Source organism: Epinephelus fuscoguttatus, linkage group LG11 (assembly GCF_011397635.1).
Source record: "Epinephelus fuscoguttatus linkage group LG11, E.fuscoguttatus.final_Chr_v1".
Taxonomy (NCBI): domain Eukaryota; kingdom Metazoa; phylum Chordata; class Actinopteri; order Perciformes; family Serranidae; genus Epinephelus; species Epinephelus fuscoguttatus.
This window is the reverse complement of record NC_064762.1, coordinates 40,536,700-40,551,484: the sequence shown is the minus strand read 5'-3', so window position 1 is coordinate 40,551,484 and position 14,785 is coordinate 40,536,700. Positions and strand designations below refer to the sequence as shown.

The window sequence follows — 14,785 nt, the reverse complement described above, 5'->3', positions numbered from 1 at the left end:
ATCTGGGCTGGGAAAAAGTACTCATTACCTGCCTACCTACAAATTTGCTGCAGTGCCATTACTGCTCTTACTGCGTTAAGGCAGATTTATACCTGTGCGTCAGCTCTCTGCAGAGCCTACACTGTTGCCTACGCACGTGGCCTACACCATTGTGAGCATTTATACTTGTGGTGGTGTGTCTGTATCACTCTGTAGTTACACCTCCAAAACACTGGTCTGCCATAGGGTTTCTGTGAAGTGCTGTAAAGGTTAGTTGATTCAAAACACACATTAAACATGGCTTAATAACAACGTTTTCAATTACAAGTACACAAATAAGCATCATTATAACTTGATTTACAGACAAAGCACTTGTCTTTTGCTGGACACATTTTCTCTACTCATATGAAGCCAGGAAAAACAGCACCATTTTAAAAAGGTAACATTACAAAATTTGGCTCCATTACTACTACAAGGTTCATCGACAAAACAGCTGTCTTATATGGAACCCATTTCCTAACAAATACAACATGCTAACTTTATTTGCACAAGCCTATGGCATTTTAGATTATATAAATTAGTGGAGATTTCCTCTACCCATATGAAGCCAGGATAAATTGCACACAAAACTTAAAATGCTATTTTGCTGGGGCTTTATTGTCTTCACAATTTATTGTTTCTTATCTGTGAAATAAATAAAACTTTGTTTTCACTGAAGGAAATGGTTTACAGCTTACAAAACTAGACAAGAGGTCTGCGTCGCCGTGGCACATAGTTACATTTCTGGGAACAAAACACACCTCTGATTATTAGTGGACTAAAACCAACCCCTTTGCCCCTTGTGCCTTACTTTGCACATGGATTGAGCGCTGTTTAACCAGCAAAGTGGAGCTGAACACCCTAAATGCACTCTAGACCATGAGCTATAGACCGTTTAAATAGGACCCAAAAGGTTTTCAGATCTGGAGCCACTCCTACATTGTAGGCTGACGTATTGTAAAAACCAGACAGTTTAGCCCTTTAGAACATTTCTGAGCTGCAAAACAACATTAAAAAAACAAGAGGGAATAAAATTTTCAGGTTGAGGAAGAGCTCTGACTTAGTTGCGGGAAGTGATGAAACATTTTTGAGATTTTATATCTGGGCCACAGTAAGTGCTGCATTCAGTAATGGTCCAAACAAACAACTCACTCTTTTTACACTGTGTGTCCACTCGTCTGTCCCTCCATCTGCCAAATAACACACACACACATTTACACACTCCTGCCACACACACAGCAGTGGGTCAGATCAGTCCCAGAGAGAAGAGGACTTCTACTACACCAAGATCTCCTGTGAGACTGTCGACGCCAGCTCCGCTCCGGCTCCTTCCCAGCAGGCTCTGGGCCAGGCCTCATCCTCTCATCTCAGCTGGGCCTCCTGCGGTTCTCCTCCAGCCTCAGGGCTCCAGATCCTTCCGGCCCACAGACCCAGGTCCAACTCCAGCTCCGGGCCCGGCGCAAGCAGGCCCAGTCCACTCAGCCAGTCGGCCCCCAGCAGCTTCTGGCAGATCCACTCAGAGCATCTCTATCAGGTTAGTGCAGCAGTGTCACGCTCAGTCTCAGGCCTGATGACTGGGGAGGCTTTCAAGTACTAGAAGTAAATGTGTGGACACAAGTGTCTTTAAAGGAATGCTTCACCCCCCAGATGGCCATTTGTATATCAATTAGTCACCCCGTGTTACACTGAATTTGTGAAGAACAACGAATCCAAAAATTCTGGATGAATTGAAGTAAAATGGGTCAACATTCAACAACAGCAAAACTATATCAAAACATCCATTTATAAACTCTCACACAACTCATGCTGTATACTCCAAGTCTCTTCAAGTCTCATTTATACAGTCACATGCTCAGCCCTTTCCAGACAGACAGCCCTTTCTGACGGGGAATATAACGGAAAGTGAAACTTATCTATGGTCTTGTCAAAGCCAGACATCGTTGACAAAAATAGTAATTTTACCTCATTGGACACGGGAGCTGTTTGTCCACCTCTGCCTTGATCAGTCCATTTGTTTGTGTTATTGTGTGACTTTGGTGAATCCAAACTAACCCTTTAAAAAAACCTGATTCACGCAATAACTTTTTGTTTTTACTATTAAAGAGAACATAAGTAAGTTTCAAATTGTACTTTCAAATTACACTATTTCTACAAAAGCAAATAAAGTTGATATACCAAATATATTCAAAAGGTTTCACTGTATTAGGAAACACAAAACCAAATTTAATGTGTTTAGTGTTTACAATATTTTTTAAAAAAATGTAAGTTGTTTTTTTTTTACCTTTTAGAAAACACATTTTTTCTTGCATAAAGTTAGAAGAGAAGATTGGTACAGCTCTCATATCTGTGCGCTAAATATGAAGCTACAGGAGATAGTGTTGGCTTTGCATAGCACAAAAAGTGTAAACCGAAGTGGCTCCAAACACCAGACCTGTAGGTTATCATAGGATCTTCTATTTCTGGTCTGGTAATGTTGTTACTAACCATCTTGTAACGAGCTAGCTTAGCGTAGCTGCCTCCAAGTGTGTCTCACTGCAGTAGAATGTTCTGGTCTGGGGGTGGGAGGGGCAAACAGTTTGTTGCCTGTCCGTCCTGTGGGCTTTATATATAGGACATCATATTAAACACAGTTTAAGCTGTACATTTTATTTTCCAAATGTAATAAGATAGTTCAATTTCTCATTTGGTTTGCAATGTGTACCGACTGAAAGCCTCATACCAATTGGTTCAATACAAATATGTGTTACATGCCTACAAAGTAGTGAGTGTGACGCATTTTACGGGCCTACTGACATGTAGTCAACATAACAACTAAAAACAATCATCATTTTCCTTATTACTAGTCAAATGAACACAGCAAACAGTTCAATGTCCTATCTATGTATTCTGTTTCTATGCCCTAGCTAGTCACTGGCGCAGGAAGCAACCCCACACATAACCCCCATATAACAACAACATTCGTTTTCAGTGTAGTTTTTCTGCAGATTAAACATGCAATATATAACATAAATTAGTGAGCTTTAGAGGTACTGGTAGGTGGATTTTGTTGCCTTTTCAGTTGAAAAAAAATGTTACTGCTGTTTTACTATGCCTCCATGCCAGCGATAGCAGTGGGCAAAGGCATTTATTTTTTTTTTTCGGGTTGTACATATGTACATTTGTATGTCCATCCATGCATTGCACATCCGTACAACCCTTCCTTGTAAACATGATATCTCAAGAAAGCCTTGAGGGAATTTCTTCAAATTTGGCACAACTGTCCACTTGGACTCAACAATAAACTCATTATATTTTGGTGGTCAAATGTCACTGTGACTTTGTCTGTCTCGTTTTTGTTAGAGCGATATCTCAAGAACACCTTAAGGGAATTAATTTAAATTTGACACAAACGTCCACTTGGACTGAAGAATAAACTGATTAGAGTTTTGTGGTCAAAGGTAAAACATAAACATCAGTGTGAGCTCACAAAATGTTTTTTTTTTGGCCATAACTCAAGAATACATATGCTAATTATGACAAAACTTCACACAAATGCCTAATAGGATAAAATAATGAAGTGATGACATTTGATATCCAAAAGGTCATAATGTTCTGTGTAAAACACTTTACATTATACATTAGTCAATGTTATGTCTCAGGAGCAAAAGGGGAAATTTTTAGTCAGATACTGAATTGGTGACACTAATCTTGGGTGTTCACCATGAAATTGTGCTGACTGTGTAGATCTTATGTGCTGTGGCGGGTAAGATGTGTGTGAAGCATCCATGTTTCCACAGACATGGGTAATTCTAGTTTTTCTTTCTTTGAAATGTATAATTGTGTGGATTCGTTTTCACAAAATTGTAAATATTTATATGTCAAAATTTGTCAAATCTAGCTAATAATGTGACAGAGATTCCAAGACCATGATAAGTAAATATTTTGCATCATGTTTATCAAGCTATTTCTTTTTATATGACGGACCAGATGGTTAATCAGTGCAGAGTAGGTGGATGTAGATGTGCTTTAACAGCTATAAAACCTGGAATGACACTCGCCCACCTGAAATAATGTAATTAGTCTCACTGTAAATGTTTTTTTTGTTTTTTTTGTCATGCTGTTTTATTATCTAAATGCTGTTTGCAGGCTGAAATTAATTCTAGAAAACACTCAGTCCATCTAATATGAGAGATTTTTTGAGGTTGTATTTTGTTTTGGCACAAAGACTTGTTTCAGTATTGGCATTTAAGATCAGATTTCAATAAATAATTGTTTACTTCCCAGTGTTTGAGTTCTTCTCTGCAAGCAGGCAGTGTTTTGTGGGCTGAAATAGTTTGAGAGCAATGAAAGGAGACAGCACTGCCCTTGTTAGCATGAATTATTGAATGGCGGGCATAGATTTAGTGTGTGAACACAGAAATTTATGCTCCAAACATTGCAGTTTCCTGTTGCCCAAATTCAGTTATTGTTTCCGTAAGATTAGGCTGTAGATGAAAACAGACATCAGTGTATCTGGATTCATTTTTCTATTAAATATTTTAAAGGACATTATCTTCATTTTACTGGAGTCTCTGTGCAGGGGTTTCATGTTACATGGTGGCGTTGTTGTTTCAGAGGACCTCCTTACCCAGCGCCCCCATGCAGATTCCCCCTCTAATGAGCCAATGAGCTACAACTTTGTTTATGCATCACAAAGCAGCACATTTCACTGGTGACCTGCATTTACCCTGTACCACTGAGCCTGTAAATGGATGCTTTGTGACAGTGAGAGAGGAAGCTGTCGGCTTGCTGGCTCCCCCAAGGAGACTAGACTCCCACCAGCATGTAAACGGCAGGAAAACACCACATGAATTCTTCCTGTGTAGCTGAAAAGTGGTTAGGACCTGATGTACACATATCCTTGCCCACTTTAGACAGATTGAACCACGCAAACTTCTTAAACATGTCCCCAGTACACTTAAGAAATATGCAATTATTTCTTTCCTTTTCATGATAAGCCTCTGAAACTGTGTCCATTATGCTCCACATATGTCTTTTATTCATGGATGCAGAAATGCAGTGGGGTCCTTCATAAGCATGAGTGTGGGTTGAATTGTGGGTCAGTGGTGCTGGTGGTGGAGCAGTGTGTGTGTGAATGTCATGGCTACTGGCAGCTTGTGGCTTGAATTGCCTGACCACAGCATTGAACTCACACTGGCAATTTTTTTTCTGATCTAGGCACACTCAATGTAACTCCAGGGTTACCACAGTGGATACTCACCATCATCATGTTTATTTTTTGCTTGTTTTTTTTTTTTTTTTTCTTTTGTGGATATTAATGCAATTTCAACACATTTTCTCGGTCTACTTCTGTCACCACTGTTGGGGGGGATAGAGTAGCATGTGCTGTGTGAGAGATGAGGGTTGCACAGAGAGGAGAAATGGGGGGGAGAGGGAGCAACTTCAAAGGAAAAGATCATTAAATATGTGGATGTTGTTTGTCAGCAACCAGATAGAATTAAAAGCCATAAACTGATAAGTTGTAACTATTTGGCAGTAAAGCTGACACAAGGAGGACAACATCTAAGATTCAAGTTTAGGGATTTGTGTTTTCAAGTCATGTCTCTTGAAGACAACAGGAAGCCATTCTAAGTAGGCTAGCATGAGCATACTGGTGCTAGTTACAATTTGGGCAGTAGCCTCCTGTATTAGTTTGAGCTGTAAACTTACACCATTTAAAACTATGTAAAGGTGGGTTTGAGAGTGTCTGCTGGATGTGTAATAATAGATTGTATAAAATAATGGATATAGTCACCCACTGATTTGTGGACTCCTGTTTTGAAGCCTCAAGTTTGGCATCTTGGTGGTCGCCATCTTGGATTTTTTGGAGCTAAAAGTGACCATATTTGGACAAGATAACACAAGCTTACTGAATGATAATAGCCTGCTTCTGTTGCCCCAAAGTAGCCAAAAAATATGTTAAAGCAGGTTTAAATGTTTTTAGTTGAGCAGCAAAAATGTAACTGACTTGCTTTTTATTCGGAACAGTTTGTCAGCCAGTTTGAGGTCTTACAGATATGATGACTCATGTGTTGCCTCCTCTCTCATTCTCCATTCAGGCCTGTAGCCCCATCCAGGTATCTGTGGCACCCAGAAGCCCCGGCTGCCAGGGTTGGACGCCCTCCGCCTCCATCTCTGGTCACAGTAACACTCCGGTGGGTCTTCTGTCCTGCCCTGTCTTTATATGTGTGTTTATTGGCTTACCTGCCTGAGAGCCTGTCTGTCATTTAGTCTCCCTCACATAGTAGAAGTGGAATTGTATCTTGCTAATTGTTTGACAAACTACACAATGTCAAAGGTAAGGTCAGGTTTTCCAACCTGGACCCAATTTTCCCATATTTTTTGTCTAAATGACTAATGGAAACAACAATTTTTAAAGTTGGTCAACTTTAAAAATTTAGATTGCTGCAGTCAGAAGCGGTGGAACAGCTTCAATGCAACCACTGAGGCCATGTTTGCACTGTCAGTGTTTGTCCGCTAAAGAGTTCGGACTGAGATGGACTGTTTGTTAAAGGGAAAGATCCTTTTTGTTTAACCTGAAACAACCCCAAAATCCAGGGTTCCTACGCAAGTATGGAAAGTATGGAAAAGTATGGAAATAAATTTGATCAGTCTCCAGGTATTAAAAAGTATGGAAAATGAAAAATAAAGTATGGAAAGATATTTGTTTCCAGACTGTTACCACTGTTCTAAAATACTGTTTTCTAAAATAGAAAATTAGGTATTTCCAAAAATAATTTAATCAATCCGGATCGTGTTTTATGCCGAGCCAAGCACAGTTTGTGTGTGAGCGCAGAAAACGTCTCAGAAAACACACCACCTCCTTTACCTGATTGATAAGTGGTATGTCCAGTCCGCTGCCCCATGACCCAGGTATCAAGTTTCACTCCAACACTGCACCTTCGACAAGAAGACGAGTTTCATGTGGTTCACAATGGGTAGATGCAAGTTTTTGGATGGATGGCTTGACAATACCGTATATAAATACTGGTTGGCCAAGGATTCCCAATTCACACACAGAGTTAGATGCAACCTTTGTGTGAAATCGTTTGACATCGCCAACATGGGGGAGAAGGCGATTCTGAGCCACATGAAAGGAAAAAACACCGATGTCTCGTTACTGCATCGCTTGCACCCAGAGTCCCAGCCTTTTTGCCTCAGCCCAGACATTGAACTTACCTGAGTTTTTATTTGCATGCCATTATGGTACTTGGCTACAATCGCCTATTAAGAATAATTAAATATGATGTGAAGTCTGGAAATTAGGGTATGGAAAAGTATGGAATTTTGAAATTCCAAATGTGTAGGAACCCTGAAAATCACCATCTCTAAGGCCACCAGATTCAATTTTAAAAAATAGCTATTTTATAATTGTTAAACATGCCTTATTCAAAGTCAGCAGAAACAAAATGAAACTCACAAACAGCGTTCTGGTTCCTTTTTTCACTGTTCCAACAATCACCAACTCTGGCTTGGTAGAAATAAAACCTTTGTCACCAAGCAAGATGTAAAAATATGCTGGCTCTATCTACACTAAAATTAATGTTTATTTAAACAGAGTCTGGTGGGTTTGGAGATTTTGGGGCTGTTTGTGGTTAAACAAGAAGGATCTTCTTTAACAAAAAGGTCTGTGTACCATTCGTTCATTTGAATTTCAATTAAGAATGAAAAAAAGTTAAAAAACAATAAAATGGAAAAACTATTTGTTATTTCATTATTTGTTTTTCAATGTCCAACAAAAAACAGATTTCGACTTCTTTAAATACAGTATTTCATTTAGTGTGCAGGTCAAAAATAGAACATTTAAAACACAGTCTCAATCCCTTTTTTTATTTTGATATTAAATCTCTCTCATTTCTGTGCCCCACAAGTTATTCAGCCTAGTGCGTACTTAATTTACTGTCTGATACTGATAGTAGGCTGTTGTTTATTATGGCTGCCTTGAAGTCCCAAGGATTATGCGCTTGTTGCCATGACGTAAAACATAACTTTGACTCTGTAACATCGCCATTGCTCTTGAAAACTAAATGTCGCATAATGCTTGTATATGGTGGTGTTCAGTCATTTTCAAGCTAATTCATGAACTGAAAAACTGAGCAAATACGGGGAAGATGAAATGAGAATGATCAGTAGAGTGCAATTGTCCTAAATTTTGAGGATTTTAACTGTAGCATATTTTTCTTATTGTCCTTACTCATGGTAAACTGCTTCTCAGTCTTGCTATTTCTGCCTATTTGCTGTCGTCTTGTTTGCTCTGTATTAAAAAGTCTTAAGAAACTAATACTCCAGTATGACAAGAGATGTCAAAGGGTATCATAATCCTGAGTTTTATTCATTTTACTGCAGTATTTTTTTGTAATGATCTCAATGGTCCAGATCACAAACCAGTATACTTAGACTAGTCAAATCTGGACTAGATTAACATGGAGAATCCAGAGACTCATTAAAACACAGTTTCTGGTTTGTGAAACCTTTACTCTATTTGTGAAAATGGCAATGTTAATAATATATAGTATTGCCACAACCCAGCCTTTGTTACCTGAAATTTAAAGTTTAAAGTAAAAGAGGCTGACGTGGACGGGCTTTTCCACTTGCTGCATGTGATTGTGGTTTGACCAGTCTATCTATAGTGGTTTGTGATCTGGACCTAGTCTAATGTGGTCTCGATGGGGGGAAAAGCAGTGAAATCGCCCTTTTTTGCATTTTCACAAATAGAATACAATAAATCATTAACATTGCCATTTTCACAAATAGAGTGAAGGTTTCACAAATCAGAAACTGTGTTTTAATAAGTCTCTGGATTCTCCATGTTAATCTAGTCCAGATTTGAGTAGTCTAAGTATAGTTTGTTGGACATTGAAAAACAAATAATGAAATAACAAATCGTTTTTCCGTTTTATTGTTTTGTCGTTCTTAGTTGAAATTCAAATGAACAAATCGTACACGGACCCAAAAAGGTCTGTCTCTGTAGGGAACACTCATAATGTTGTCAAACACTGATTATAACAATCTGAACATCTCAGTGGCAAAAAACATGCACTTTTATTGGGCAAACATTGACAGTGCCAACATTTTAATTTCATTTATTTACTTATACAGGAAAGGAATCAAAAGCAACATTGTGTGGTACAGTTAAAACTGGCCTGACTCAGTTAAAAGCTGTTTTTCAGCAGGTTCCTGTTATGCAACAAAAACACATTCCAATAAAAAATACAAACAAATAATCAGCAGAGGCAAAACAACAAAATGTAGGCAGCTACATAGACATTTCAGAGTAGCTGACTTGGGATATGGGATTTAGATCAGTGGTTGCAGGTCTGTCCTTTAATCAAATAGTGTTTAAATGTGTGTTTGAAATGTGTAAAAGAGGATATTGCTCTGATGTAGTGTGGGATCTTGTTCCAAAACTTAATGTGAGTGTAACAAAATGATCTCTGACCATAATTCTTTTTGTAAGGTGGTACAGGAATAAGTGCATGTGAGACTGCTCTAGTGACGTGTTGCTGTCTTGTGTTGTGACTTGGTAGTAGTGCAGCAAGTGTGGGATTGGAGTTGCTGTGTAGGATCTTAAAATAGAGTTTAAAGGTTAGATTATTTGTGTAGTTTTGAAAAGTCAGGGCATTAGAATGGGAGAGTGCAATGCATTGATGAGTCCAAAGAGGGAGGCTACCATGGATCTTGTAAACTCTGTTGTAAATTCTTACTCTGGGGTGGCGAACCCTCTGGAGGGGTCCGGGGGCATGCTTTCTCGGGGAGAAATTTTGTATACATTTGATTTAAAGGCGTCAATCTGGTGAATTATGGGAGCCAAGTTATGATGGCAGAATATGCCTAGATTTCAACATCTTTGTGCTTTTTATGTGTGAAAAATGTTCTATAGCATCATGTTATTTATTTTATTTACATGACGGCATGTCACTTCTGTCTCTACATGGTCATGTGTTTACAATCCTCCTCTGCTCTCTGTGTTGAGAGAGTTTCGCCCCAATGCGCGCGCACACACACACAGACACGTGTGCACGCACACACACACACACAAACACACACACAGGTGAGCACACTAGAGCATGGCGACCCCAAGTCCTATAACCGAGCCTGGCCCGAACCCGCAGTACGGCACTAATAGAGCGGAGCCTGTGTTGCGCTTAGGCATTGTCACATAAATCACAAATTTACAAGGCCATAGCACAACACAGCAGCATGTCAAGTGGAGAACAAAATTTTTGATTTGTTATCCGCCCCCATCCATAGTTGAATGCCTCTGGGACAGGGCCATTTATGGCAACCCTCAGGCAGGCAGCTAGGTGCTCTCCCTGCAGCCTGTTGCAGAGATCAGTTTTGACCTGGAATGGAAAGTAATTATCATGAGCCAAATGAGAAAGAAAAAGTATTCAGAGCTTACTTCAATGGTGCTGTGTGTTGCTGTGCAGGCTCAGAGTTGTCTTAAATACAGCCACGCAATTCTCTACTGATGTTTTCCGGGTGTTTCCAAGAATGCTTCACAAAGTAGATGTCAGTAGGCTGTTCCTCAGTATTCCGCTTAAAAATGCATTCTGCTCTATCAACTCAAGCTCACGCTAGCGCTAGGAGAGCGACATCTTTGGTGAGGCCAGGGAGGGGGAGCGGGGAGTCAAAGAATTCTCAGTTCTAGCCGGTGCATTACAGAGTGACGTTCATTTACCGGAGACATTTTATATCTGGCCGATTTTTGGAGACTATGGTGGGCTGCCATAGTCTCGTCAATGTATAGGAAACGCTATGTGAGTCAAGATATACTCCAAGATATTTGTAGGTTTCTGTGATGGTTAGTTTTTGATTTGAAAACTGAAGAGGGCCAGAAATAGATATTGTTTTTTAGGGGAATGAAAATACATACATTCTGTTTTCTTGACATTGATAGTTAAATGTTTATGTTTCAGCCAGTCATGTAAGTGGTTCAGATCAGATAGTTTTAGATGATAGTTTTGAATTTAAGATGTCAGGGTTTTGGTCAGAGAGAAAAATTATAGTGTCATCAGCATTAGTGTTGTCACGGTACCAAAACTGCAGCAAAAATTAGGCAAATGTGCCTTTTGTCATCTATAAAAAGATAAATCTCTTTTCTATAATACAACAATGATATTTCAATGGAATAAATTACTTATTGACTTATTCATACTTCAAAAACAGCATCAATAAGTGATTAATATAGGAGGGATCAAAATTAAATAAATAAATAAAATAAAAATCAACCAAAAATCAACCAGCCACCCTCCTCCTCTGACAAGTTAAGAACCGTTCCTTAAGTGCAGTGAGGTTTTTGGACCGTTACCTGCCACAAAGAGAGAAATTTGAACGGCTCGTTTCTCCTCTGACACATCACATACCTGTGTGCCGCCACGACTCGGTTGTCCAGGTACTTCTGGGCAGTCATGACACCAACAAAAGAGGAAATTATTGGACCTGGAGCCAGACTTCTCCGTCACCAGTAAGCCAGTATCTTGCGCCGTGGAGCACTATTGCCGCTGTATATGCCTCTGCTGTATTCCTGTCTGTGACCCCTGTTCAACCCAAAACCAGCAGGATTCGCCTTTCGTTTCTGCTGCTGGTTGAAATCTGTACTCGCACAGCGTGCTCCTGAATGATATCTTTTGCTCGCACAAAACTATTTTTAGTCGCAAATGCAAGTAAAATGCTCACACCATAGAGGTCTGTGGAAAACAAATCACTGCATACAAGTAAAAATAAATAAATAATAACTTTCACTGCTCAAAGATACTTAAAAACACAGCTAATTCCTGAAATGTCACTGGAAAACAAACTACTGCAGCAGCATATTGAGTGCCAGGTGACCAGCGTGCGCCGTTATTGGACGGCGCATGGACACTCACCCTCTTATGATTGGACTTTGAACTTATTACACAGTAGTGGTACCGTGAGGTACGGCAGTACTACAGTAGTCCAACATTATGATATCATATGTACCGTGGAGTTTTAGTACTGCGGTCTACCGTTGGTACCAGTATACCGTGCAACACTAATTAGCATATAAAAAACAGAATATTTGCACACATTAGGAAGGTCATTTATGTAATGGAGAAAAAGTAGCGGGCCCAAGATGCTACCTTGTGGAACTCCCATGTTACAAGGTAGAGGGGGAGATGTTACCTGAATGATTTTAACTACTTGAGACCTGTTACATAGATGAGAAGAAAGCATTGTTATCACAGGGGGGGGAATCTTGAAATGAGCTTAATTTATTCAGCAGAATCTGATCATTCACTATATCAAAGGCTTTGCTGAAGTCAACAAAATATATGCTTCAAATGGTTATAGCCTGTCTCGCCTCTGCGGGCTATATCCTTCTCGCTCATCCCTCTGTACCAGTTTCTAGGATTGTTCCCATTATTCACACTAAAAAATAAGAATATAAGGTCTAGGTTGAAAATACTGAACTTCAACTTTAACCTGTGGTTGTGTGTGTGTAGGTGGTGAAGCCTCGCTGTCGGTCTGTCAGTGTCGGGGAACAGTGGCTCCAACAGAACAGGCTGCAGCCTTTGAGTGTATCGCCCTCCCGCACTCACTGCTCCTTCAGGTGAGCCATTATCTACCTGACTTTGTTCCTGTTCAGTGTCTGACTTAAAACATTTTTAACCTGCTGTTAAAATTTAAACATGACAAAGAGTCTACAGTCAGATTGAGCCAGTGTAAAATGTTTTAAACTGGTTTGTTATCAAGTGCCCAAAATTCGATATGCCAAATTTTACACACTTGACACAGCAGCCGTGCCCAAGTGAACCATCATGAAACGGTGTCCTAACAGCAAATGAGCATCCGAGTACAATTATGTTGCAGCGCCTATCACTGGAGCTTTCTGCCCACATTGAATACATTGTATGCACTTCATCATGCATCATGTTAACAAACCACATGGACGTATCAGCCTTGTGTTTTAGATCAGACTGGAGACATAAACACTCAACAGGGGCGAGTAGCCTTGCTATCTTCTGACGTTTGTAATGTTGCTTTTTAAAACAGAAAACATTCTTCATATTTACAGGAAATGACATATAGTATAGCTAACAGCAGGTAGCCAAGCTTTTTATTAGCATGCCATTTATCTTAGCAGAAACCTTAAAATTTCTGGCAGTTTCCCTCAAGACAGCTGCCACCTTTGTTGGTTCTCAGTTCAACTTAAAGGGTGCTGCTATTCCTCGTCTATTGCAGCACCTTTAAAGTGAGCAATAGACAGCCTAAAAAACAGAAACAGGCCATCTGACAAAAGTTCCGCTATCAGTGGTGCACCACCTCGCCTGCAGCCAGTTAGGACACCTCTTTCACTGGCTTCAAATCCAAATTGCTGCCATATTGGTGCAGTTTCAGTTTAGTTTTCTTGAGAGACTAACTTTGCCATGTCTCCTCTCATCAACCCAAAAAACACATGAACTTTAAACAAACACAGCGTGCGCCGCTCTGCCTCTCCCATCTCTACTGAAATTTGATCTCTCTCATGTTGACGTGATCAGTTCACAACCTGTCAGATACAGTTGTCTCGTTAGTCTGTTTATAAACAAACATAAGATTAAGTTCATCACGTTGTCGTATTGTTGATTACTAATGCAATACATGTTTGATTAAGCCCTGTGACGCCGCTGGCACAGGTTGCTGATGTAGGCTTCTTTCCTATAATGTATCATAATGACAAATGCCAGTTTAGCCAGTTTGCGTTAAATCAAACCAGTTTAAGCTCATACTCTGGTCTGGACTAGCAAAACTGGAAAGGAAGCCTGTTAATGTCACATCTTTGTTGTGACATCTAATTTGCTAATCAGCATTTAACAGAAAATAAAGCTGAGGCTGATGGTGATGTCCTTAGTTTTACTGGTATTAAGTCATAAACCAATTATCGGAAAAGTTAACTGATCACCAAAATTACTGTAATATTTGTATCTGTCATATACAATAATCACATAAGGAGAAGTCAGTTTTTTGTGTCATTACAATGTTACAGGACATTTTAACACCAGGTTTGACTGATTTAGTCTGTACTAATAATGGTTACAGTTTTTACACCCATGTCCCACTAATGAATATATTTTTGCTTCACCTTTGCCAAATCTCTTAGGCTCATTCACATTTTCCATAGATATGTAATAATAAACAGTAGAAAACAACTCAGGAAACAATTTGAAATTCATCACTGTGACTTAAGAGCTTCCAACATACTTTGTTAAGTTGCATCAAAGCATTAATAATTGTAATGGTATTTTGCGTTTGTGTTCCTCTACTAACTGAACTGAAAAAATAGACCTGTGTTACTTCAACATTACTCTTGTAAGCAAACCTACAGAAAACAAGAGTAACTGTAATGTACATAGTTGTTGCCCAAGTCAAGTCTGTGTGACAAAATGATTATTTTCATTTATTGACTAATCTGACAATTATTGTTTCAATTAATCAATCAATCATTTGTTCGATCAAATGTCATATTTTCCCTAAATAGGTCATCTAACAAGACTTGCACTAAAAATCTAAAGATATTCAATTTATTAACACATAAGACAGAAAAAAGCAGTAAATCCTCACTACTGTAAAGTTGAAACTAGGAAATATTGGGCATTTTTGCTTTAAAGGTCCAGTGTGTAAGATTTAAGGGGATACAGCACTGGGAGAAATGGAAGATAATATTAATAAGTATGTTTTCATCAGTGTTAGGGATGTTAGCAGTTAACTGTTACCTGCTATATTGCAGAATATAATATTTTTAACC

General features: G+C 39.2%; 1 protein-coding gene across 2 annotated transcripts in view; it reads left to right on the top strand.

Annotated features, from left to right (window-relative positions):
• znf395b (zinc finger protein 395b) overlaps window positions 1–14,785 on the top strand; it is a 30,858-nt gene that overhangs the window by 12,477 nt on the left and 3,596 nt on the right. The window contains exons 7-9 of one of the 2 annotated variants that reach the window (XM_049590694.1): window positions 1,261–1,552; window positions 6,096–6,191; window positions 12,504–12,610. In XM_049590694.1, coding sequence (XP_049446651.1) covers window positions 1,261–1,552; window positions 6,096–6,191; window positions 12,504–12,610 — 495 coding nt within the window. Of the gene's footprint in view, window positions 1–1,257; window positions 1,553–6,095; window positions 6,192–12,503; window positions 12,611–14,785 lie in introns of both variants that reach the window. The other variant, XM_049590693.1, reaches the window with a different exon arrangement.